The following is a 26,526-nucleotide window of genomic DNA, read 5'->3' as shown; positions in this document are numbered from 1 at the left end:
AAAAATTGTCCCCGCAGGAGGAGGTTGGAAATGGGAATCCGTGTGCTGGGTGCAGTGGTTTGAAATACGGAAAGTAGGAAGTCGATAGCAGTTCACTGTACACACAAATGGGCGGAGGGATGGCTAATTCAAGAGTGGAGAATTCTTCACTCTTTCCAACTCCAACTATTTGTATTTATTAGTAGTAGTTAAACAAGTGGGATGATTGATGTTTATTTTCAGGCAAGTTTCTATGGAACATGATGAAGAGGGAGCAGATATAGCTTCTTTCTATCTATCTATCTGCTTTGCTGTCTTTCTGTTAAGAATTCTTTGTCTTCTTCACCTTACCATATATTGTAGTATATATAATTATATTTCAATATGGCGGCAACGAAGAACCCTTCGTCTGGAAACAACCAGAGCTGTGGTTTTTAAATATATATATATATATCTCTATATGATTAGTATTGTAACATTCTTAGCCACTAGGGCACAATTCGTACACAATTCATTTGGGATAGGATAACTAAACCCAAATCATATATATATATACATATTTAAAAACAACCATATTAAATACTTCATTGGTTCACTAATATATCTCTTCCTTCACAAATTATAAAGCTTATATGAGCTTACATGTCACATAAAATAATAATATTTGAAGAGTATATAAGTGAACTAATAATAGATGACTTGAATGTAGAGAGTTGTAGCATATTTATAAATAAATATAATATTAGAAAATATAGAAAACCCATTTTTGGTAGTCACACAAGAAAAGCAAGATACATATATAAACACAAACAAATCATAAAGTGATTTCACATAGCAATTTCAACCCTTTTCCCTATGCAAAATTCTTAAAACCAAAACACAGATGGATATATAGTTGTACGGAAATGTCAAAATAGAAGAGCTCCATCTACATAACAAATGGAACTAAACTGAGTGATGTATAGTCACTCCCACACAAATTTCTGAACACAGATATGGAATGCAGAGTCATGAATGGTTTGCTCTCTATTATGGACTTGAAAACCATTTGCATCATGCCATTATCCTATGCTACACATACACTCCTCAAAGCATGAATCGGTAAAAAGTCGAAAAATATGCTGACAATAACCAACACCAGGAAAATAGTTCGACCGAAACAAGAATGCATCTTCTTGCCACATTGAGAAGTAGATGCTAATGTTACCTGAAGAGTTGGAAGCATCTTTCCCGGTTACTTCGACCTCTTCCCCTCCTTTTTCTTGATAACTTCATCGGTGTACATTATACCTTTTCCCTTGTAAACTTCGGGTGGTTTACAGCTGCGGACAGCTGCTGCAAATTGATGCACCCTTTCCTTATCAATTCCAGTGCAGCACACGACATTGTTCTTGAAGCAAAATACACGAACTGCGGGAGGTACCGTCAATTCAACCTCGTGGCTGTAACCAAGTTTGAGGTACAAGAGCCGGCCTTCTGCTTCAGCTCTAGCTTTGAAACCGACTCCGACAATCTTGAGGAAGCGGAAGAATTTGGCTTCCATTGTATGAAGAACTAATGTAGACTGATATCAGGATGCAGCTTAACCTAAGTCCAAAGTAAGCAAAATCTTAGAACACAAAATGCAGTTGATGCACATAATATAAACAAATTTGAAAGGCCTGCTGAGGTAAGAATCAAATGAGATTTTTGAAAAGGATTATTATATGTTTCTGATGCAGATCTTAAAAAGCATAGAAATTAAAATTGATACAATTTACATTTTGCAATCAGTAACCAAAACGTAACGGCTAATCTCTTCCTGAAATCACAACCAGATAAAAACACTAAATAGCCATATTTGTATCGATTTTGAAAGAAATCATCACAAATATAAAAATCAAAATCGCCATACATTCAGACATCTCCGGAAGCCTCAGACACATTTCTTGAGAGAACGCAGAGCTCATTAACAGAACGTAAGGAGGCAGTCACAATCCAAAAATCCATCAACACAAAATGAGCCATCTATTTATCATCAATTTCTTATTCAAGAAACTTGAAATGGTAAAATAGAATCACATATAGATAATTACCCAAAGCAGCTCGAAAGCGGCAGTCTTCCGAGCCAGACGGAATCGCAGCCGGAAGCAACGGAAGCACGCAGTTCCCAGTTCGCGCACCAGAGAGGCCTAGGCCAGATCACAAATACAGTACATCAGTTCCCAGTTCGCGCACCAGAGAGGCCTAGGCCAGATCACAAATACAGTACATCTGGGCTGGACCTTAAGTTTGGGCCTACAGGCCCACTGATAAAAATAAAATTAAAATTAAAAAAGGTCCCACCGAGATTTGAACTCGGGTTACTGGATTCAGAGTCCAATGTCCTGACCACTAGACCATGGGACCTTTGCGTTGGTAAGTTTATAAATTTAATAAATATCACTAAATTAACATCTTTAAGCATTTTTATAAACCCTGAAAAGCTAACGAAAAACGTTAACAAAGCTCGAGTTCGTCTTGTAATTAAGCCAGCTTGATAAATGCTCAAGATGAATTTGAACATAAGATGCCCCAGATCTAATAACAGCTCTACTTTGGGCAGCTTACATCTATTAATGATTATGCATAAGGTTCTTTTGAAATTAATTTCAGCTTTTTTACTATACAATCTAGTAATTTCTATATATATTTACCAAAATATTACATTAAAATCCAAAAAGAAAAGGAGAAGAAATTAATAATAATAATAAAGTCGCTATTAAAAATGAATTGGAATTTTCAAACTAAAATTAATTGGTAATAAATAGAGAAAACTATCACCTTTCTAAACCAGAGAATTCCCACATCATATTCAATGGGAGATAATATTTAACCATAGGTTTGGTTCTTTTGTTTTTCTTTTTTGTTCTTTTACTATTCATCTATCATATTCCTCAATTAAAAAATATATATATATAAATATCTTTACAAAACATTGTATGAAATTAATATTTAAATAATATAACCAAAACAAAAACACAAAAAAATAAAAATAAATAAATAATTACTCAAAGCTTTTTTATATATTTTTAAGATGTAAAGAAAGGATCTCCTCCAACGCCAATCCCACAAACTTGAGATATAAAAATAGTGAGGCAGAGAAGACAAATTACATTCACTGGGCAACATATAGTAAACAAGTTGATGTCCATGCAACTCATAATTACAAGTAACTAAGAGACATTTTTAGAAAGGAATTGTACCTGTGCACCAAGAGGTACAGGAAACAGACCATAAACACAATTATCCATCACTACAGTTATAACATTGGTGCTTTGATGGAGCTGTCGAACATTTCGAAGAACAATTGTTAGAATCAATGGATGAGGACCATATCTGGAAATCCAAAAAAGTTAGAAGAACTGCAAAATAGATTTTAAAGTTCTAATCTGCTGCAAAAGGATAAAAACAAGTAGCTTGTCAAATAAAAGGGGATAAGGTACCTCAAATGTGTCTCGGTAAGAGACCTACTGCATATGGCCTCTCAACCACAAGTGCGGCAAGAGGTTCCGACCATCAAACCCTGCCTTCTTGAAGAAGCTTCCCGTATTATATTATCCTGAGGACAATGTAAACATATTTTTAGCACTGCCGAGATTGGTAGAAAACACTAAACTGTTACAATTAGAGGCATCGCATTTAGCAGATATACCTGTTAAAACTAATACGATCAATAATTCAAACATATAGGCCATAAATGATATCATCTGGTCATTTGCCAAGGATTACTAGATTTTACATTTCTTATTTGTAGTATCCCATTCCAACTACTCCATGCTTAAACAGTTTTACAAGATCCAAATTCCAACTCAAACTAGATTATTCTATGAAAATACGTTTGTCTAGTAAATTAATGTTTATACTCATTTTCTTCATTCGATTACCTCAGAGCACAAAGCAGATATCTAATAAAGTTCATTTATTTTCAGCATGGTTTCCTATAGAGGAAGAATATCATAGCTTACCGCCACTAGAACATGTTACTTAAGTTAGAGACAGAGCACTGTGAAACACCATCTAGGCCATGCTTACACAAGGAAAGTGAAACTGAAGAACATAAAGTTTATTAATGAGTAGTTGTTTTTTTTGTTTATATCTACATAAAATGTTAATTATAACTCAAACAAGCACGACAGGAATACTCAACTTGACAGACTCAGTGTTAAAAATGCTTCAACAGTTCATCTCGACAGACTGATAGGAACTGTAAACAGAATGTGCAGCAAAGTATCTTTAACATAATCGTAAGTATGAGATGAAAAGGAAACTAATGACCTTTTCCAGAAGACGCTCTCCAGATGGCAGAGACACAACCAAAGGTGCAGCAATCTTCCCCATCGGAAACAATTCTGTTAATATACACCATTTGTTGCATTCAATATTACATACTCCCTACAGATCCCCAAACATATATTCTCACTGCACCACCAACATCTTTTACTATTGTGGTTTCCTCCCTAGCCACATTCCTTGCGAAGTCCATAATACCCTGACTTGAAAACAGCAATGTAGGCTGGAGACACTGTCAAATATCAAACAAATTTGGAGGGTTTGGGTAGTAGTCATTGTTCCTTTTGGCATGACCATTGGTGTAACGCCCAACCACTTGCATTTTCTATTGAGGGTAGGCACTCACATATCTTATTGAACCAGGTTTTATGCAATAAAGAATATTATCTATCTCTCTTGGAATCATTCGTTCCCAATCATTTTGTGGATTTGAGCCTATTGAGTTTTGCATTTGGATTCTAGATTTGGAAACTCTATCTCCAGTCACTTTTCTGTGAAGTCAGCGTAGGTATTCCTTCCATGTGCTCATACTCTTAGTCACTTTTTCGAGACACTTGGTCACTCTTCTTTCTCACGTAGTTTGAATTTACGCAAGATCAATATAAAGATGGAAAAGTATTAATAAATATATATAAAGTATTGGGGTAAATTATAGATTACTCTTTTCAGAAATGTCAGTATGTCCTTAACTATCAATAACCTTAAGAGTAAATGTAATGTAAATGCTGCTGGCTGAACCAGCCAAATGGGGAAGTGCATTGTACCTTAATGCAGCTACCAAATAATGGCATGTTAAATAACGCAGAGTGCTCCAGGATGCAATTATGCCATCAGACTGCACACTAATACTTTATCAATATTGGCAAACAAGAGTATAGTTCAGCCAAGCACTGGAAGATCCAGTTGAGCAACTGTTCTCTCGGAAGTTCCAAAAGTAGTTCAGCCTGACCACAAGAAACGGAAGGTTTTAAATAGGGAAAACATTAAGCAGATACATGGCAGAACTTTTGTCAATTTTAACAAACCAAAAAGTAAGTGCTGCTATACCTTGATATATCCACCCTCAAACACAAGAGAAGTTTGGTGTACTTCAGAGACCAATGACTCAATCATCAGCTCGAAAACCTTACGAGTCATGTTTGATTTCATGCAGACAGTCTTCCCAGAAGCATATATTTGTGTTATTCCCAAGTCTGCAGCCATTCTCCTGACGTATAGTTTCTTTAGCAGAATTTCCATGGAGTAAGGCTCTTTTCCATGTTGACGCCGAAGATTTTCCGTAAACTGCATTAGATTCCATATGTCTTTCTCAGCAGCTTTCTCAGCTTCTCTGATTGTTTCCAAAGGATTTTCCAGATACTTAATGTATTCAGAAGGGAGATGAGGGCTCAGATTCATTTCGAACTGCAGAAAAAGCAAGATAAGAGAAGCTAAGATATCATTTACTTTCTTGCATGCATCACTGAAGGAAAGGTTTATAGGGAACAGTATGCAAACAAAATGCAAGTATAAAATCATCATAAATGACATTTTGGTACCTAACTTCAGTTTTAGCACTACAGTGGAATAGAACAAGAAGGTGAAATGTGGTTGCATCAGTTTCAATTAGTGTAGCTTTAACACAAGAACCCCAACATCTTGATTAAAGTTTCAAAGCTAAAATTGCATGCAAAATTTTTTATTTGCACAATAGTAGTTTTTGACTTGAACCCCAACAATCAGTTATAGACAGAACTCCAAGTAAAAACCAAAGTTTCTTATTTAGAAATTTTCTGTATTCAACTTTTTCTTTGAGATAATTGTCAAACATTGTGCAAAAATTTAAACATAGCTTGGGCTTGCATTGCCTTAAAAATTCTCTGCGCTAATTTTTCATGCTATCAGGTGGCAAGGCTGAACAATATCTCACCCTATAAACTCCAGTTATTCAAACGTGACTTTATATCAATATATACATATATATATGTAAGTATGAACATTTTCTAGTCCCATGTTAATCTTCAAAACACTGGAAAAGAGCACATACGTCAGAATCGAAATGCATGAGCACCACCAATCCTATATCACAAACGTAGCAGTGAGTTGATGCCATTAAAGAACAAGTATATTTAGCATCATTCAATAATTATAGCTTTTTTGTCCCAAGATAGTGATGCCAAGTTTATTGCCTAAACAATGCAAGATTCATGCAATATCTCTGGGTAATTCAAGTTCATAAACAATAGCAGACAATCATAAACTGAATTCCAAGAATTTCAATTGTGGAAACATAAAAACTTTACAGTTAAGTCAACCTCTACAATAAGATCATGTTACCCAAAAAAACAAAAAAAAAAAATAACACACCTGCACTGATTGGTAAGGAACAGATACCACACGGTGTTCATCCACCTGCAAATTCCAAAGCACTAATCCGTTGATTGAAAGGAAAATTACTCGTAATGTTTACTTAACTAGTATAAATTGCAGCGATTTGTGAAGGTAATCACCAAATTCAGTCCATAAAATATATCTGTACTAAGATTAATATAACCATGGAACAGTATGCGATTCAACAAATGTGATAAGATGGATCTTGGATGCTTTGTCTTCTTGGAAGATGAATTTCAATAAAAAAAAAAAAAAGGTCTCTCAATTGAAAAATTCCCTCATCATTTTCCAACATATTCCTCATAGTGCAAATGATGTGGATTATTTTGGTAAACGTTTAGAAAAGGAAACATAAAACTATCTTCCTGGTTGTAGTGCAAATGAGTTTATTAAACTATCTCCTGCTCTCCTTTTAATAAAAATTTCTTCTACTCTACAAAAACAAAAGGTTATATCAGATCTAATTTGATTTTTATCGTGATAAAAACATTTATATAAATTCTAATTTGGTTTCCAATAAAACAATCTAATGGAGCCCACATACCTTGGAAAGGCTTTCAAAGAGCATTTCAAAGAAAAGATCAATTCCCACATTGCCAACATCCCCTGTTTGTTGCTCACCAAATATGTTACCAAAGCCTCTGATGGCCATGTCTCTTTCGGCAAGTTGAAATCCTTGGCCAAGTTCTCGGCATTCTTCTAGAGCAGCAAGCCTCTCCTAATGATCCAGATAAGTGATTATATGTAAACAGAATAGGAATACAACAGAACTATGAATTTAATAGTAACAATGTGGATACCACCTAGACATTATAAGCCCGCATACATTATTTTAATAAATGGTTTGAAATGGTACTTGGACAAGTTAAATTGAACATACTAGTGCCTGATCAGAAAGCAATGATTTATCCGGATAAAACAGGTACGCATGAGCCTCTTTATCTGCCCGTCCCACTCTTCCACGTAACTACACAAAGAAGTATATAAACATTAAAGAGTTATCCAGCAAAAGAGAATTAAATCACTAATCAGAACAATTGAGAGGTAACAAGCATAAGAAATTTTGTTCACCCTTGCTTAGCTTGACTCGACTGGGCCAAGCTCTATAGTGCACTGTATGCTTATATTAGAATGGAATTCAGTTTCATAAATAGAATTGTGCCATAGAGTAGTTTATTTGTTCTTGTCAACATGTGAATGCTTAGTTTATGGAGGAATCTTCAACTTTGTGGTGCATCAGGCCCAAGGAAAAATGTGAGACAAAAACTTTCATAAATAAAATCGTGCATCAAAGGGGAAGGAATCCACAAGAATTTGCAGCTTTTGATGGAAAAAAACATGGGTAGAAACAGACTTCTTATTCCAAGATTGTGCACAAAAATAATATCCACAACTGCAAACTTCAACAAAAGATGATGCCAAACTCAAAACACTAAAATAGTGAACAGAGACCTGATACAGCTGTGCAAGGCCAAATTGCTGGACATCTTGAATTATAATGGTGTTTGCATTTTGAATGTCCAGCCCACTTTCAACTATATTTGTGCATATTAATATCTTAATATGGCCTTGCGCAAATTTTTCCATGGTTTCCTCAAGCTCCCGCGAGTATTGCTGCAGAAATGAAACACCAGGTAAATGCTAAAGCTGCTGAGCCAACAATTAAGCAATTGAGATGTACCGTGCAATGATGAGGAGAAACAATACTACTCATGAAAAGTACAGGATCACATTTAGGAGTAAAAACATCCAGTTTATATCACATACCTGGAGATACTTTAAAGTTGAAAACCATAGAAGCTGGAAATGGAGACTATTCTACAAATAGTTGACTATGTTTACAGGGAGGAGCAAAAAATAACTTATAAGTCACACAACAGGGATATGATAGTATGATAAGCCTTGCTGATTTTTAAAGATAAACTATCCTAATTAACTATTATACACTGTCACAATCCAAACATTTTTTCACATGCAAGATTCAATATTCTAAAATGTAACAATACTCTATTATAACATCCACTTAAACTCAAGGTGGCTCAAGTAACTTGTCTGAAAATAAGATCGCTTTGGTCCTGAACAGTATAAAATTGAATCACTTGTGACACCAGATCTTTTTGAAGAAAATAGAATAAATTATTTCATTGTGGAAACATAGTTTACAAGGTAGGAATGCATAGTCTCATCTAATGCGAACAAGGCACTGTATAGAATGAAAACCTTATAACCAAAAAGAGGCTTCCTCACCTCCTCTGGTGGCCCATTTAGCAAAAAAATCAGCAAAGTTGTTTGCATGTCTAAGGGTGAATAGGAAGGAGACATGAGGGCATCGGAAAATGAAGTGCCAAAGCCATTTCATATCAAAGTTGAATTTCAATGTGGCACCAGATCTACTTCAATTTTTAAAAAAATAATAAAAAACATGAAAACGTAAGATTTTTATTGAATGATTGATTATGAGTAGAGACCCCACAACAAATATACTATATTTCTAAAACTACATAGTGAATCTACATAGATAGATATCATTATATCAATATACAAGAGTATTCAAAATAATTGAGTTAATATCTTCAGTAATTGCTCTCTGTTACTTGGAAGCAGAATCAGTGTCTCATCTCTTTCTACGTTGTCCTTGTTGGAATCACTTTTTTACACTTTGGGGCATCCAATGGGATTGCCCTCCAAATGCTGTATCTCTCGCTTATAAGGGACGCAATTATTGTCTTCATTGTTTCTCTTTTAATTGGCAAATGGTATCAGGCAAAATTTCTGGGTGTCGTTGTTCCAATGCCTTTTCTTGCGAACAACCTCCATCAGATCAACCATCCAAAGCTCTCAGCCAATAATCACTTTGGCTTCAAACAATAGGAGACTCCTAATAAAAGGCGCTGGAAGATTAACAGAGACCAATCTGCTTTTGGTAAACCGAGCCCTATTGGCATTGGTGAAGTTATCAGAGATCATTTCGATCATGTTATCTTTATTTGTCAAAATCAAATGGCATTTCAGACTCAAATGAAGCAAAAATCCTTCCAACTATTAACATCCTTGGCCACCTCGTTCAAGGACAGATTAACAACCCTCTCCCTAAAATCATCCTTGAGAACAATTAGCTCCTATCATTGTTCCCGTTGTATCCCCTCGGTATTTTTTTAATCTAATAATATTTTGTTCTTAAAAATATATATCTTCAAAAATGCTGTTTCTTTTGACTTTGTTTTGTTGTTTGGGGTTTTGAAATTTTGAGGTGATATTAAACGTTGGATGTGAGAAAAAGTAATGCACTGCAGATTGAATAGTGTGAACAAGAAACAAAACACAAGCAAATACAGAGCTAATAGTTATAGACAAATTGACCAAATTTAAACCCAAAAAGAAAATTCTCTTTTGAAACATAAATAGTTTTAGATAAAAGACAAAAGTTAAAAAGCCAAAGAGGTTACAATGGCGGTAAGTGTTGAGTACAACCTACATGAAAAATTAGCATAGAATGTACATGCCAGAACAGTGTTATTCAATATTTTCACTAAGCAGACCTTCCTCCAATCAGGAAATAAATCATGACAACCATGAAAATTACAATGAAACTTAACAGCACAAGGATGCTTATAGCATTGTTCAAATTTTAGCATTTTAAAGCAAAGTACATTTACCCAAGAAGCATGAATACACCTTGCATAAAGTACATTTCATCTATGCACATGAACAAGCTACATATCTACGAATAAATTTGAGTATAATAACATTAATCAGACTCCTAAAGAACAAACCTGTCCGTGGGCTATTGCAATTTCAATGTCTGGAAATGATAGTTCCAGAAATTCCATAACCTCTTCAAGCCCTGTAAAGAGTGCATATCTTATGATATATATATACATATATAAGTGTGAGCAGACAAGAGGTTTATCTACTATTGAGATTACCCTTGATACGTGGCAAAACATAAAAAACTTGGCCACCGCGGTTCAACTCATGCCTGATTGCAGATATCACACTCTCTTTTGTATATGCTGAAAGATGAGTTCTTATCGGAACCCTCTCTGGAGGTGGCGTTGATATTAAACTGGGAGAAATAAGAAAAAGAAAATTGTGACATAAGAAGTAATGGCAAACTAATACATCACAAAATAAAATCATGCAAGAGAACATTAATGATTGAAGTGAATTAAAGACATAAACAAGCCTCTAATTGGACGGACTTACTTCATCAGGATTATTACAGCAAGTTTACCAAGCTATGCATTACATGACCACATCAACAATGCACCACAATCAGTGAAACTTATGATCAATAATTTTACTAATGATTCCTTCATATGACTAATGATTTTACTATATTTTAATCATATGCTAGGGTATTTCATGTTAATTTGTGGAGTCCATGTCATTCAACACACAGATTTATATATATATATATTCAGGTGCAGTTGTAAATTAGTCTATTGCTAAAGCACAACTAAATGAAGTCATGATCCATAATGCATGAGTACTTTAGCATTCATATATTAATTGTTAATAAGTAATATATTTGTTAATCAAAATATTATCTCATGGTGACATCAGAACATTAAATTTCTTATATCAGTGGATCGTCGGCCCCAACACCACAACAAAGGATCGCCGCCACCAAAAATTCTAATTTGGCCAAAACCCTAGTACAAAGGAGCCGGGGCCATCATGACGGGGGATCAATTTGAAGGTTCTAAAATCAATACTTAATTATAAAGTCCATCAAGATTGAGACTCTGCCTTCAGTCTCACTTGCCAAACCCAAGCTAGCTTCTCCGATACCATATTAAGTTTGAAGGGATGTTAGATATATATTAGATAGATATTTTCATTACGAATGAATAACTCAGAAATTTTCCCAAAATATAACATATATGTTTAGAATAAATCCTCCCAAAATGTAAAAAATATGTTTTTGAATGAAATAGATAAATTGAATGGTACAAAAGCGGAATAAAAACACAAGCAAGAAAACCCCATGATTCTATGAAATTGGTTCTAGCAAAAGGCTTTTACTCCTAATAGAATCCGGTTCTTTTTTTCTTTTTCGTTTTCTTTTTTTTTTTTTTCTAACTAGACTTTGTCTATCAATCAATGGATACATAATCAAAATATATACATTAGTATCTTGATGTGGCAAATCCACTTCAAAGAAAGCTGTCTGTAATCATATGCAATTACGACGAGTGGAATTCAGAGATACCATGAACTTATTTATGCCACTTCAAAAAGAGATAGAAAATAGCAGATCCTTCTTTAAGCTAAAAATCCTTCTATTATTCTTCTGCCAGTCCACTTGTGTAGTTGATAGGATCAAGTATGAAAAAAAGGTCAGATTTGTCATTTTATGATTACCTGGCATCACGGAACCCAGTCAATGCTAAATACAGCGTTCGCGGAATAGGTGTAGCTGAAAGTGTGAGCACATCGACTGAAGTTTTAAATGAAGCAATCTTTTCTTTTTGTTTTACGCCAAATCTCTGGAAATCGAAGGGTGATCAATTATTTAAACATCTTCCATGATATTAGTATTACATAATTAAAAGGTACAACTATGTCTATAGTAAAACACAGAAATGTAAAGAAAGCCACTCCCAATGTTCAGATATTCCAAAGTAGTGAACAAACTGCTAGGCAGTCAGATCAAGCAGTAACTCCGGTTGTTCAAGCTTCCATGGATGACATTCTTTAAGTCTAGTTACTGCTAAAAGCTTGTACAGTGCTATTGAAAGTCTACCAAGCGATAGGAGATCACAAGACAGTGGGATCTTATTAAATTTGGCATTCATGACCATAGTTGTAAAAGGTTATGGCATGGCACACCTCATCAAGAAGAATGCATCATAGGCTTAAAATTGTCTTCCTGCTTCTGTCTTGCTTGCTTCTTGCATGCACTACTTGTCCTAATTTTGCCTCAAACACCTACTTTTCCACTCTCACCCACTTGGCTCCTTTATTCCTGTACTCTCACCCACTGAGCTTATTTTTGTTCTCTTTTCTAAAACTATTTTAATCTATAAATCTTTTAGTTTTAGTAAATAAAATTATGGATTCTAATGTGTTAAGTTTGATTCATCGTATAAAAGGATTTTTCATGGAACTAAAGTATACTGCCAAAATTTAAGCCAATCACTAATTCTAACACATCATTCTAAAACTAATTAATATCTAACAGTCAATATTTATACAGTTATTGCTTCGATTCATAACTTCAGGGTTATATATGCAGATTTAAAAGCTGAGTCAAGTCAGAGAAAATAGACCCCTAACAGAGAAAACAGAGAAAGCCAACTCACTATACGAAATGTACGAATGCTATAGACTTCATCCATAAACTTTACAAATAATCCAACCATTTTAATCATTTGCATATAAAATAATATAAGAACTTAAATCAAATTTACAAATCCAACATTGTACGTTGTCCATAATCTTTTAACCCTGGAAAGATACATACCATTTTGTACCACCAAATGAGGGGAACAATCATAAGAATGTCACATACCATTCTATTATTGACAAAATTTTATGATAGTCCATGTTCTTTGAACCCATTTTCATATCCATAAACTTGAAAATGGAGTTGTAATTTATATTAAGAAAAATGAACTATCAAGTCAGCCGAATAATAGAATGCCAATAATGTCCATTTAAAAGACCAACAATGAGGAAGAACTTACATACAGTGTCTTCCCAGAGAGTGTAGGTTAAGCTAACCCTGAAACACTTACTTGGCATGGCACATATCTTAGACATTATAAGTAAGGCTCTAAATGGTTCTATATTAACCAACACAGCAATGTATAGGGTACCAAACATGGAAGTCATATCAAGTACTTCAAACCACAGTGCTAGAAGATATCCTGGACAATAGTGATTTATATTAATAAGTATAAGAGATGATTAAACTGAGTGATTCTTTAACTTCCCGGACATTTGTGTTTTATACTAACCACGAGGAAGAAAATACATATACAGTTTTTTTCTCAGAGGGTCTAGGCATCGCTAACCCCTAAATACTTTCAAACATGGCACATATTCTAAGACATAATGCGAAAACCCATATTCACCAGCACATCCATTTTTAGGTACCAGAACTAGAAGTTCAATCAAGCAATTCAATAGTTGCCCAGTCAGTTGAAGAAACTAATCTGGCACATTAAAGTTCATTGAACTGACTCAACTGAGTCATTCTTTAATATCAGAAGCTTTGCAATGCGCAAGTAGACACCATACTAGATCCTTTTTTTGGCATATAGAGGGGTGGTTCTTCATTTCAAAATTGTAAAAGTGATAATTAGATCTAGTTTGGAACTTATGAAATTATTAATATAATAAAAACACATAGATGGAAGTGGTCAGATAGTTGAAACAGAGAGAAAAGAGAAGTTACCTGCTCTTCATCAACAACAAGCAGACCAAGGTTATTATATACAACACGGTCACCAAGTAGGGAATGAGTCCCTACTATAATATCCAGACTTCCATCTTTAATCATTCGTAGATATACCTCTTTCTCAGACTTCATCTTCATGATTCAACAGAATGGATCCCGTGAAAAATAAGTAAAATATTCAGTATCATTTATATCAAATAATGATACAATAACAAGATCCAATAACTTTGCATTCAAGGTAATAAACCACTATTTAAATAATTGGTGCTACAGATTTGCATAAATCTCAAGCCCTGAGAACAAAATGAAATCCAACCTAAAACCAAAGATCCCATTATAGTGAATCCATATCTGAAACCCTAAAATTAGAAGCCAGTCACACTTCGTACAACTGATCCTAGATACCATAAAAAACCAAAAACAAAACAAACAAACGCCATGCAAGAATCTCGAGCTAATGTTCAACAAAGTCAACCTAAAACCTGAATGCTAAATAATTATAACCATATAAAACATGGTTTATGGACCATAATCAATTAATCAACCAGAAGGCTCAAAGACCAAAACCTGCAACTTCAGATTACATAACACCTATCACAAACAGTAAAAATGATTTGGCTTCTATTAAAAGATTGAGGTGAATAGAAGAATCCAGGAAATGCAATTTAAAAGTTTTATAAAATAACAGTAGCAGTTCACTTACACGTTTGATGCCCTAACTGTACAGAGTGTAAAAGTTTAAAGACATTATAGTTAGCAATAAAGTAATTATCAAGTTAATTTTAGTGAAAAATCTCAATAACCAAACTAGTGTGATTCTCTAAAATTCTAATATCTATTATAAAAACCACAACATGCTTGTAAATAACTCAAACAAATAATCAGGGAAACAAATATGATATGTACAGAAGGAATTTCCTTTTTTGACCAAAACAAGATGTCATGTGCTAAAGTTATTTCTCCACATAAGTCACAATAGGCTAAGAAGCCCCATCTTCATACACTAATGTATTAAAGGAGGCAACAAACTTGGGTAATATGGATAGAGTAAACATAAATGGATTAAGAATTAGAAGAAATCACAGAAGCTGGGAGAGGCAAATTACAGAGCTTAACATTTTTATTACACACCAGCAAAACAATATAAATCTCTCGTACCTGAAACCGACTTAAAAGCCCAACCTTGATATTACAATATCTAGAGAATCTCTCAGAGATAACATCATAATGTTGTTTAGCCAAAACAATTGTAGGAGCTAAAACCATAGCCTGCTTTCCAGCTGAGACCACACAAAATATGGCCCGAAGAGCAACCTCAGTTTTTCCGAAACCAACATCCCCACAAATCAATCGATCCATTGGGTTATGTCCCTCTAGTAAATCCCTTTCAACATCCATAAATGCCTGAGGTAAATGAAAGTAGTGTTAGAAAAAGTGAGCATGACTGTGCCTAGATACGGAATTATGGATATGTGAACACTAAAGTAAGTTACAATCAGAATAAATGCAACTTGAGTGATACATTAAACACACAAAAATCTCCTCAAGGAAACTGAGATAGAATAAAACTTCAATAAAGTAAAAAGCTTTCAAGCATTCCAACAACTTCATCATTTCTAAAACCTATAATACATATATATATATATATATATATTTTTTCATTACCTGTATTTGATCTGGAGTTGGTTGATATGGAAAGTGAGAGGCAAATTCAGCCATAGCAGGATTCTTTGGGTATGGAGGGCGTCTCTGCTTGAGTCTATGCAGGTACAACTCCATCAGGTCAACAACCATTTTCTGGACGGCGATCTTACCCTTTATCCTTCGCCTCTCCCACGCACTAGTATCACTCAATTTGCTTAAACTCTGTGGTTTTTTAGTTTCATTTGGACTGGAAATGACAAAAGGTTAATCATATAGCAATATCTGGCATAGCAAAACATCATAACTCAATTTTACATACAAACAAAAGTATAATATTCAGGAGGAAAAACTTTCATGTGTTCATTTGAAAGATTTTATTTGATTTTTACTATTCACTCAAATCAAATAAATATTTTTCATTTTTTATATTACATAGAAAATGATAATTTTAAACTCAAAACGTATTTATATTAAATCAAACAACTATTTAAATTTAAATTTTTATTATTCAAAATCCAAACCTGTAATACTTTTGCAGAAGAGAACGAAACAAGAAGTGGAAGAAGAACCTACAGATTGTAGCGGTAAAGCATGCGACATGCCTGCTTGACTGGTAGCTTGGCCATTCCATCGGCGTACTCTATAAAGACGTACTCAATTGGCTCGGCGGAAGCTTTGCTTGTATCAAATTTGACACCAACAAATCGTCCAATGCCAACTTTCTTGTGCACGACATAGTCGCCGGAACGGAGTGTATAAGGATCCACCTTCTCGCGCGATGCTCTGTATTTCCTGTCACTGTCGCCCCTAAGTTTCTGCAAACCCCTCTGCTGCTGCTCCTTCACCATCTGAATATACATATCGGCCTCTTCCGACTTCATGGCAGGTCTCTGCGTCGGAGCTTCTCTCTTGCTGTGCTCCCGCCTAATCCTCTCATTGAGCAGAGATATGGCGTCGCGCTGCTCCGACTCAGTTGGAGACGGAGATTTGGAGGGAACGGAAATACCATTTTTATTGAATTCGAACTCACTGAGTGTAACGGCACGGGACCGCGGTGCGGATGATAGAACTCCTCTCACTCTTAACCCCGATTTTATTGAGGATAAGGGAAACCAATGCGTAGCATTGACGCCAAAGCTATTATCCATCCTTGGTATGAAACACGGAGGAGTAGCGGCGACAGCATCAAGGAGGAGGAAGAATCCAGAGTTTCTTGTCAGTTCCATTCCAGTGCTGTTCACCTTATGAATGAATTCCTGCAAGTTTGGAGTTGTTCTTCTTCTTCCGTAGACAGGCGGGATAGTAGAACAGTCGGTTGCGCCCGGCAATCTCTGTTCAGTGTTCCTTAATCCTAAGCTGAACAGGCTTCAGTTTTTCCTCAACTACTTAAAATAGATAGATAAAATATAGAGTATGTAATGCGTGGTGTTGGTGCCTTGGTGGCGCCAGGCTCGGGAGCAGCTAGGAGGACGAGTTCTGCCTGGGGCCGTACCCTGTAGGATTGCAAATAAATAAAAATCGGTAAAAACTGTAAAGTAGTCCAATATAATTCATTATAATCTTCCTATTGTTAGTACTTCGTACTAATATTAAAAATTACCTTTAAAATTTTTATATATTACACAAATATTATTAATCATAGAAAATTATTCATACCATACCCCAAAAACTTCAAAAAATTGATGAAAATAACAAAAATGGATGATGTATATGTAAGAGAATTGACAAATAGCTTATAAGTAGGGAAGTATATTTTTATAACATAAAAACCCACGGCCTCTACCGTTTAAACCTCCGGTCAAACCTATTAGTCTACAAATTAAATCCTATATATCAGGATTTGAATCTATAATCTCTAGATTTTAGTTATATTGAAACAAAGAATTCTCTCGAAATCAAAACAAAACACAAATAAATAAATAAAAATTATAAATTTACAGCAATCAAAATGAAAACAAGTAGGGTATGTAGCGCTCAAAAAGACTGGGACGGTAAGAGATGAATATGGGCAACATACTGAACAATGGATGAGAAGTTTGTTCCAATGGTGTAAAATTATTTTACAACAGATGTAATGCAAGTGAATCCGCAACCAAAGCAAAAAAAAAAAAAAAAACCCCACACTATGGCAAATGGAGGAGAGGGAATCATTGTCGCTGCTGTGTATGTATAAAATGGCCACAGCTTCTTCCCGTGGGAACATAAAATTCTTACAATTTCTATACGCACACCGGAATTGTCGCAATTGATTCTGTTTGTCATCATCTCTTGCGTAGCAACGAGCCCTTGGAGACAGCCTTCATATTCTGCGAATCCCGGAAGCAAACAAAGTGCACGATGGTCTTGCCGTTGGGGTACACGGCAAAGACACTGGTGCCTATTTTTTTGTTGCAGAGTGAGCACATGCTGTCGCCTGTGATCTTCACGGTGTTCTTCCTCTGGCTGAATAGTTCGTCTTTGACCTGCTTTGCAGAAAAAGAAACCATCGAGATTAGCTGGTAATGGAGGGCGAGCAAAATGGATAAATTTCTGAAGTAACAGTTGGTTTTTCGAAGTTCATCTTTTGCGAGAAAGCAGGTATTATAATTGTTAATTACTCTACACGCAAAATTAAATATCGACTGAATATTTTGAAGACAAGAACAATGGGCTATTTATGGAGTGTGCAGATCGTATAGAATAAACATACCTGCAGGTTTTCGCTCTCTCTTAAATTTTTTATAATTGAAAAGTTTCGGTATGCCTCACTGGATTTTCTGAGGAGCGGTCCGAGAAATGGAAGCAAGTTCTGCAATGAAGGATCTTACCATTTTAAATAAATTGGAACATAACGGAAAATATAATAGAGATTATTTTAAATGACATGGTAGTTAAATTACCTTCAATTTAGTTTCCCTCGGAAGCAGTCTGAGGGCCTGTGCCCCATTTATACGGTCCCATCTTCGGCCCAATAAATCAATGACCTTATCAAGCATAATGGTAGAGGTTCCTTCCTCGGCAACATCAATATCAGTTTCGCCGTCACTCTTCCCACTGTCAGTACCACTTTGGCTGATGCGAGTCATTTCTGCACCCTCGATTTCTGCAATTTTCCTAGATAGTCGAGCTCTGCTTTTGGTAGCTCCTGAGCCAAGCTTTGGAACCACAGGGCTCTGATTGGATGTCAAATTATTTATTCTCTTTTCGAAGTTTTTTGTTGTCTTCCGAGGATTCAAATATATTTGCAGTAGAGTCAGGTAAATGTTGCCGTAAGACTTTGCTGAATATTGAAGTCCGGATTCATACACCCGATCACAGTAAGAGAGAGCCAGTTCAGGAACATTAAGCTGTAATGAAAACGAGAAATAGCTGGTTAGTGAAAATAACAAATTACTATAAGAAGAGTGACACCTCCGAGAGGTTAACAACAACCCCAAAAAAGAAAAAAGAAAAAGAAAAAGAAAGAAAGGAAAAGGCACCAGAAGTTGGAATGTAATTTTTCACTCACAGGAGCCAAAAGGAAATTAGGAACATATATTTATATGGATATATATATATATATATAGATCTAATCCACTTGGAAAATTACTTCATACTAATCCCCCTAAAATGGTCCCAAGTAACTTTCAACTAACAAATTAGAGTAATAAATCATGACAAAAATTCTAGTTCCAGTAAGCATCAAGTGCATCATTTTATCATAAAATGGCAAAGTAAATTGAAAATTTTGTGAGAAAGTACCTTGTGGACATAGATGGAGAGTGCAAGCTCATGCTGGTTCATCTTTCCCAAAAGAATGGCTCGTTCTTCGTATAAAGCATTTGGTGGGAGACGCTTTAACAAAACCTCAGGGTTGTAACCAGATATACTCTCCAAAGTAGACAACAGTTTCTTCCTTGTGGGAGAAAAAGTTTTCTCATCCCATTTTTGCTGAGAATTAAGATCCGTGTACCAATCGAGCACTTCTGACAGATATATTTGCACCTAGAGCAAGTGAATAAATAAATAAACCATTTTTAATAATGAACTTATACCTATCCCAAAAGAGTGGGGCAATAGTAGCATTACTGCATAACTTTACTAAACTCCTTTAGTTACGGCGTGACACATGGAAAAATCAGAAACAAATAACATAACTGAAGTTTCTTGCAAGAAAGCGCGAGTACATATATCACTAATTGCATGCATTTTACAGAAATTTTCAATAACCAGATTATGGCCTTCAATCCCAGACTACTATTAAACCAATTTCCTAAAAAATTGAACATTGGAACATCCTTACCATTTCATTCTGAAGGTTTCCTGAGATACTGTTCTCATTCATAGCAAGCATAAGCTCCAAGTATGTAGTCTGCATATTTGGAGCATGCTGTTTCAGGTATGAATTGACAAGGTCAGCCGGAATATTCCCTGACAAGAAGAGCTCAATAGTTTGAGTGGGGCACTTTTCAAGAACAAGCATTGAGAACTCCAAGACAAGCATTGGATCTGTACTGCAGATAGGCTGGAGAGAAATATATATATATATATCAGCAGATATACACAATTGGCTTCCAAAATGAACACCAACAAAGACAAGCAAAGCAGCACTCAGCTGCATGAGAATGCACATTGCAACATTTACTTCCAGATAAAATTCTTACCCAGGGTTCTAGCACAATGAGTACTAGAATCAACTTAGACTGTGACAACTAACAGATAGTAATCATTTTAAGTAAAATAAAACAAACTAATTAGTTTCACATTTACAGGAAATGGCCAGAGCTTAACTCTCACATACCAATGCATCTACATTGATAAATCAAGAAATTATCAAAGATAAACTATACTAGTTTCAAAGAGAAATGACAAACAAAAGGAATGCTGCTCAGTAAACATTCCAACTTATGCCTGTATAGGAAACAATTATCAGGATCAATCAAGTTTTGAGGCAGACGCAGTTATGGACATTCAAATAATCTCTTTTTTGAGAAATGCCTTATGGAATAATCATCTCTATGTATGGCAACACTGGCATTGTATCATTAAATAAAGGAAAACTTTTAGAAGAACAGAACATGCCAAAATTCAGAGATCCAATTTTTATGAGCCTTCAGAAACCCCCAAATACATCTAAATAGAAATATCACCATTTTAAGTTTTAGGCACTTCCTCATTCTATCAGCAATTTTGCAATATATAATGTGTTCCACAACAAATTGCAGTTAATTAATTTAGAATTTCTCCGAAGTGAATTCCCCTTGCTTGTTTACATGGCCAAAAATAACTGTATAAAGCTTAAACACCACCTTCATTATTAAAGAACACTTACTTTGAGATAATCAATAATCATCTCAGGCTTGAACTTTTGCGTGAGCTCAGCTGGTGGATTATCTGAATTTGACTCTTCAACTAATCTATGAAGAAGCTTAAGTGCTTCACGATGCATGGAATTGCATTTGTAAAGTTCTAGGAGACAGACATACTGGTTTCTTTCCAGCAAAAACTCCTCGCATATTTTAGCATCACAATAATTAAGACCCTTCAGTAGTTCCAAAGCAGCAGAAGGTTGTCCTGTCAATAGAAGAGCCTGGAGTAATGCTGTGTCAAGGATAGCTGCAGTATCCCTTGCAACTGAACCAATAGGTGCATTGGTTCGACCCTACAAACCACAGAACATCACAACAACAAATAAGAACAATCACCAGCCAGAAAATGAACTTAATGATGTAATTGGTTGTTTGCAAGCTAAATAACTGATACTGTGACATACATAATTTTCAATGTGAAAGTTAAATCATACTGTCTTCCAAGTATTCTACAAATAGAAAAATCAAGGCAGGGAGAGGGAGGGGTGGGGGTGTACGTTAGCAAGCTTACAGGCTATATGCAATATCCTAGTTAAACACAGACACACCAAGTAATATCCTTCAGCATCATCCCTTAAGAATATGGTTTATTTTCCATGAAAGGACAATATGAATATATGTCTTAGTATGGGCATATGTATGTATGCACCTCTACGAAAAGCCAGTAAATTGTTTCTTGAAGTAATGATACCATGAATTGAAGCTGTTGAATTTCCCCAGCTCAATTCAACTCACATCAATTCACATTTCCGAAGCCAAAATTTTAATAACACTAGCACCAAATTATATAAAAGAACAGAAGATCAAAATTACCTTGGTTGTTTTCTTTGGCCGACCAGGACCATAAGAAACAAAATTATTTCCTACAACATCTGAAACAACTTCCTCAGTACCTTCAGCAGCAGCCCTTTCAACGACACCAAATCTCTTTTTCTGCAGGAACTTAATGAGAGCCATCAGAGTGTTGTGACTCATTTTCCTGGACTCAAGATCTGAAGATTCCTCAGAATCCAATACAAGAGAAGGTGAAGGTTCCATATCATCTGAAAGTCCAGAGGAATCTCTTGAGAGAGCTGGACCATCTCCACCAATATCCATATATGTGTCTGGATCCGCTATCAAAGTTGATTTGGGAAGAATGATAGAAGGATACAAGGAGAGCACATAGTTGATTTCCACTTGAGATGCAAAAAAATGTTCCATGGCCTCCTCATAACTTCCATTTTCAAACAAATAGTGGGCATACCTGTGCGCACAACCACTTGATATTAAAGTTGTGGAGTGTGGACATGTAATAATGCATAACTTTGTATTCACCAAATGTGTATATATCTTTCAAAAACCTAGAGTTCTTTTTATGTAGTTTCGGCTCAAAGTTTCTTTTAGAAAAGCAAAACCAAATCCTCTTTTAGAGCCAATATAGGACTATAATAAACTCTTGAGACATTGATATCTACCAGAATTGGAAATTTTGGTTTCATGATGACATATATGGTAAAAATGCAAGCATGCAACTACAAATTACCTCCTAACTTTTTTGGGCCAATTTGAAAGGACCCCCGCATCTAGAAAGTGATCACCATATCCCAAAAAGATAATGATAAATGTGCATTTACCAATATAAAAAATGACAGCTTTGTTCATATACACCCCCTTAGTTATATTTTCATGTTAACAAGCCTGATTGAAAATTTTCAACTTTTAAGTCACATGCAGCCTCCAAATGTTTGTACATTCATCACTTATTCAGATGGTCTTCCAAAGGCTCTTAGTGTTTGTTTAGATTGTTTTGGAAGTGACTTGATGCTTTGAGTTGTTTTGGAAATAGTAAAAATTTGAATGAAACATAGGTGCTGAATGTGATATTTTGAATAAAAAATAAGTTTTTGATGTACTAATTTTAAACAAAAAATAAAAAAAAAAAAAAAAAAAGAAAAAAGTGTTGGATGTGATGTTTCTTAGAATGAATTTTTTTATGAATAATGGGAAAATAAAGTCGAAAACCAAAGTAAATAGATCCTAGTTTATTTCCTACTCATTCTTTTGTTTAATAAATGTGACACAATGGAGGTACGAAAAACACATCCCACAGGTATATATTTACCGGATATGAATTGATTGTTCCTTTGCAGCTCGAAGGTTTGAATCTTCTGGAGGAAGTAACTTGCACAGAGCCAATGCTTCCTCAAAATTTCCTGAAGCTGTTAGTTGTACAATCTGTAATGTCAAATATAATGCCGTCATGCTATATTCCAAGGATAGATTGATCTCCACTTTTGGGCAAAACAATTCACTCATAAACATTACAAAAATTTTCCATCCTGAATACTAATTTCTCAATGTATCACTATTTGTTGTTATACGAGTCAAGCTACTCAAACGTTTAACTTGTTAAAGCTCGAACTCAGCTCATCCTCAAAAAAAAAAAAAACACACTTATATAGAGCATACTAATCAGCTTAAAAGTAGCTTCAGATAAGACAAAGGAACTACATTTAACATGAAAATAATACAAAAACAATACACCAATTCCACAAAACATTATGCCTGTTAAACGTGTGATAAAACAATAGTGAGGCAGTGAGGCAGAGAAGACAAATTGCATTACATTCACAGGGCATCAAACAGTAAAACAAGTTAATGTCCATGCAACTCATAATTTCAAGTAACTGCAAATGACATTTTGAGAAAGGAAATGTACCTGTGCGCCAAGAGGTACAGGAAACAGACCATAAACAGAATTATCCAGTACTACAGTTATAACATGGGCACTTTGATGGAGCCGTCGAACATTTCGAAGAACAACTGTTTGAATCAATGGATAAGGATTACGGAGAGACCGTATCTGGAAATTCAAAAAAATTAGAACTGCAAAATAGATCTTAAGCCTTAATCTACTGCAAAAGGATAAAACAAGTAACTAGTCATATAAGGCCAGGTTACCTCAATGTGTCTTGGTAAGAGACCTACTGCATAAGGTTTCTCAACCACAAGTGCGGCAGGAGGCTCTGACCAACAAACCCTGCCTTCTTGCAGAAGCTTCCCATTTTGGTCAACAAACACTCCAATATTATCCTGATGGCAATATTGTAAACAAAGTTTTAACATTGCCCAGATGTGTAAAAGGCTTTATTTGCGAAAATACTAACCAACTACAGTTTAGAGGCATTGCATTTAGCATACCCATGTTACAAGTGAAATGATCAATAATTGAAACATACATGCAGAAAATGCTATCATCTCATTTTTACAACTATACAAACAAGCACTGCTAGATTTTACATTCCTTTTCTGCCTCATTGCATTACAACTACTCTATGCTTAAACAATTTTACAAGATCCAAATTTCAACAACTCAAACTGGATTATTCTATGAAAATACCTTTATCTAGTAAATTAATATTTATATTCTTTTTCTTCATTCGATTACCTCAGAGCACAAAGCAGATATCTAGAGAAGTTCATTTTATTTTCAGCATGGTTTCCTATAAAGGAAGAATATCATAGCTTGAATCTTATTCTAAGAAAGCTACTAGAACATGTAACTTAACTTAGAGACAGGGCACTGTGAAAGACTATCTAGCCATTCTTAGACAAGGAAAGAGAAACTGAAAAACAGAAAGTTTATTAATGAGGCCTTTTGATCTACATACAAAACTAAACGCTGACATAACTCAAATGAGCACAACAAGAATTTTCAACTTGCAATTTCGAAAGAGATCCATTCAAAGCTAGCCTTAGTGTTATAAAAGTTTCAACAGTTCATCTCGACGGACTGATAAAAAGTGTAAACATATCGCACAGCAAATAATCTTTAACATAATCATAAGTATCTTTCCAAAGAGACCCATTCAAAGCTAGCCTCAGTGTTATTAAAGTTTCAACATTCATCTCGGACCGATAAAAAGTGTAAACATAACGTGTAAACATAACGCACAGCAAAGAATCTTCAACAAAAATCATAAGTATCAGACAAAGAAGAAACTTATGACCTTCCCCAGAAGAAGCTCTCCAGACGGCAGAGACACAACTAAAGGTGCCGCAATCCTCCCCGACGGAAACACCTCAGTTAATGCACCATTAGTTGCATTCAATATTACGTACTCCCTACGGATCCCCAAACATATATTCTCACCACACCACGACATCGATTTCACTGTGTCTGGAACACCCATGTCTTTTACTTCCACAAAACCCCGTCCACCTGAAGAGCCAATCAAACTAAAGAGAATCAGATTACTACACAAAATTCTAAAAGTCGCTCAACTATACAACACAAATCATTGACCTTAAGCAGAAGAGCAAAAATCAAATTTGATAAAGAAAAGACGGAAAGATCCAATAACGAAAACGCGCAATCCACAAATTTCATTTCGATGAAACCCAAAGAGTTTACCATCGTGTCTGAAAATGCAAACCCTCTTCTGCCGCGCAAAGCACAGAAAGCCTCTCCGATCATCCCAGGAGTACGCGTTGGCACCCTTGGCTTTGGTAATGACTGCCAGAGTCTCCAAATTGGGGAGCCTATGAAACGCGATCGACTCGGAGAGCGACAGGAGGAGCTCACGCGAGTGGAGAACCTCCATTGCGACCATCGGCTTCTTAGAGAAGCCATTAATTGTCCGCTGGAGAACGTACGGCTCCTTCTTCAGCTCCGGCGCTTGGGAATAGAACTCAGGCAGGGGCGACCTCTGGTCACCGGAAGATGATTCGGGGGCGTAGATTCTGAGAGAGCCATCCGAGCAAGAGAGAAGCAACGTCGAGCCATAGGACTCGATCGCGTCAATTCTTGTGGAGGAATTGGGGATCAATTGGAAGGAATCGTAGGCGCTGTGCACCATTTCGATGGAAAAGCACAAATCCTCGGAGATTCGTCAATGTTAAATTTCACGTACACATCATGGATGCGATGCGACGGAATCCGCAAATTCTACCTGATCGAGCCGCACACAAACCTTTCCCTAAATACAAATTATCTCTGTTTCTTCGTTCTGGCGTCAGTCTCTTGGGAAGAAACCTCTCATCAAAAAAAAAAAAAAGGGTTTCTGCAGAAATTGCGTGGATGTGTGTACATGTGCACGGGAAGACTGTTTTAATTGGTAAGCAGGCGGATTGATTTCGGCTTTGTTTCTCATAAATGAAAGAATATTTATAAAAAACTTAAAAAAAATAATAATAAATATAATTTTTAAAACGAATGAATAAAATATTATGTAAAAATATTACATTAAATATATTTTATTTTTCACGCAACATAAAATTAAATGTTAACTTTTTATTTTTTTCGTTTTTTCAAATTTTCAAAAGTCTCCCAAGACATCACATCTGTCTAAACAAAAACTTTTAGTTAGTTTTTAAAGTTTGAATGATTGATTTCTACTATTTTTTATTTGTCTCTCTAAGTATACATTTGATTATTTGAGTTTTTTTTTATAAATTAAAAAATAATAATTAATTGATAAAAACATATAAGATTATAATAATAAT

The 26,526-nt window shown here is 35.3% G+C and overlaps 3 protein-coding genes and 1 non-coding gene across 11 annotated transcripts; all 4 read right to left on the bottom strand.

Moving 5' to 3' along the window:
• Positions 1-887: 887 nt before the first annotated feature.
• On the bottom strand, positions 888-2,203 carry LOC127248726 (60S ribosomal protein L6, mitochondrial). The gene is made up of 2 exons (XM_051271237.1): positions 2,055-2,203; positions 888-1,566 (listed from the first exon to the last, which is right to left on the bottom strand). Exon 2 carries the CDS (start codon positions 1,520-1,522, stop codon positions 1,214-1,216), a length of 309 nt encoding a protein of 102 aa, XP_051127194.1. The 5' UTR covers positions 1,523-1,566; positions 2,055-2,203; the 3' UTR covers positions 888-1,213.
• Positions 2,204-2,295: 92 nt separating this feature from the next.
• TRNAQ-CUG (transfer RNA glutamine (anticodon CUG)) lies at positions 2,296-2,367 on the bottom strand. The gene has a single exon. It is a non-coding gene; the product is annotated as a tRNA-Gln (tRNA).
• Positions 2,368-3,130: 763 nt separating this feature from the next.
• LOC127248594 (ATP-dependent DNA helicase At3g02060, chloroplastic) lies at positions 3,131-17,203 on the bottom strand. Of its 8 annotated transcripts, none has more exons than XM_051271023.1 (15): positions 16,286-17,203; positions 15,734-15,959; positions 15,227-15,472; positions 14,066-14,200; positions 12,028-12,152; positions 10,587-10,726; positions 10,434-10,504; positions 8,113-8,274; positions 7,541-7,627; positions 7,205-7,378; positions 6,637-6,681; positions 5,338-5,694; positions 4,276-5,234; positions 3,444-3,559; positions 3,131-3,362 (listed from the first exon to the last, which is right to left on the bottom strand). In XM_051271023.1, the coding sequence occupies exons 1-13, from the start codon at positions 16,936-16,938 to the stop codon at positions 5,133-5,135; spliced, it is 2,523 nt and encodes an 840-aa protein (XP_051126980.1). In that variant the 5' UTR covers positions 16,939-17,203; the 3' UTR covers positions 3,131-3,362; positions 3,444-3,559; positions 4,276-5,132. The 8 variants fall into 8 exon arrangements, with proteins under 8 accessions (XP_051126980.1, XP_051126978.1, XP_051126982.1 ...); XM_051271021.1 differs by having other exon boundaries at positions 3,131-3,336; XM_051271025.1 differs by having other exon boundaries at positions 3,131-3,284.
• Positions 17,204-17,704: 501 nt separating this feature from the next.
• LOC127248654 (vacuolar sorting protein 39) lies at positions 17,705-26,150 on the bottom strand. Its single transcript, XM_051271110.1, has 12 exons — positions 25,436-26,150; positions 25,032-25,243; positions 23,983-24,114; positions 23,741-23,884; positions 23,144-23,256; positions 21,853-22,285; positions 21,003-21,332; positions 19,974-20,195; positions 19,433-19,675; positions 18,592-19,038; positions 18,402-18,500; positions 17,705-18,174 (listed from the first exon to the last, which is right to left on the bottom strand). The coding sequence occupies exons 1-12, from the start codon at positions 25,878-25,880 to the stop codon at positions 17,974-17,976; spliced, it is 3,021 nt and encodes a 1,006-aa protein (XP_051127067.1). The 5' UTR covers positions 25,881-26,150; the 3' UTR covers positions 17,705-17,973.
• Between the last annotated feature and the right edge of the window lie 376 nt (positions 26,151-26,526).

This window comes from Andrographis paniculata, unplaced genomic scaffold, assembly GCF_009805555.1.
Source record: "Andrographis paniculata isolate CXL003 unplaced genomic scaffold, ASM980555v1 Contig34END, whole genome shotgun sequence".
Taxonomy (NCBI): Eukaryota; Viridiplantae; Streptophyta; class Magnoliopsida; order Lamiales; family Acanthaceae; genus Andrographis; species Andrographis paniculata.
Note: the sequence above shows the minus strand (reverse complement) of the source record. Positions and strands in the feature narration are given on the sequence as shown.

What these genes read in the sequence shown, in the direction of transcription:
- LOC127248726 (XM_051271237.1), bottom strand. Translation starts at nt 1,522, where the DNA reads ATGGAAGCCAAATTCTTCCGCTTCCTCAAGATTGTCGGAGTCGGTTTC.
- LOC127248594 (XM_051271020.1), bottom strand. Translation starts at nt 16,938, where the DNA reads ATGGAACTGACAAGAAACTCTGGATTCTTCCTCCTCCTTGATGCTGTC. An exon ending in TTGTTGTTGATGAAGAGCAG is followed by an intron (nt 12,153 to 14,065) that starts GTAACTTCTCTT and finishes TTCGATTTCCAG; the next exon opens with AGATTTGGCGTAAAACAAAA. An exon ending in TTGAGGGTGGATATATCAAG is followed by an intron (nt 5,235 to 5,337) that starts GTATAGCAGCAC and finishes TCTTGTGGTCAG; the next exon opens with GCTGAACTACTTTTGGAACT.
- LOC127248654 (XM_051271110.1), bottom strand. Translation starts at nt 25,880, where the DNA reads ATGGTGCACAGCGCCTACGATTCCTTCCAATTGATCCCCAATTCCTCC. An exon ending in CTGTACCTCTTGGCGCACAG is followed by an intron (nt 23,257 to 23,740) that starts GTACATTTCCTT and finishes TTGACATTACAG; the next exon opens with ATTGTACAACTAACAGCTTC. An exon ending in TCTCCATCTATGTCCACAAG is followed by an intron (nt 19,039 to 19,432) that starts GTACTTTCTCAC and finishes TTTTCATTACAG; the next exon opens with CTTAATGTTCCTGAACTGGC.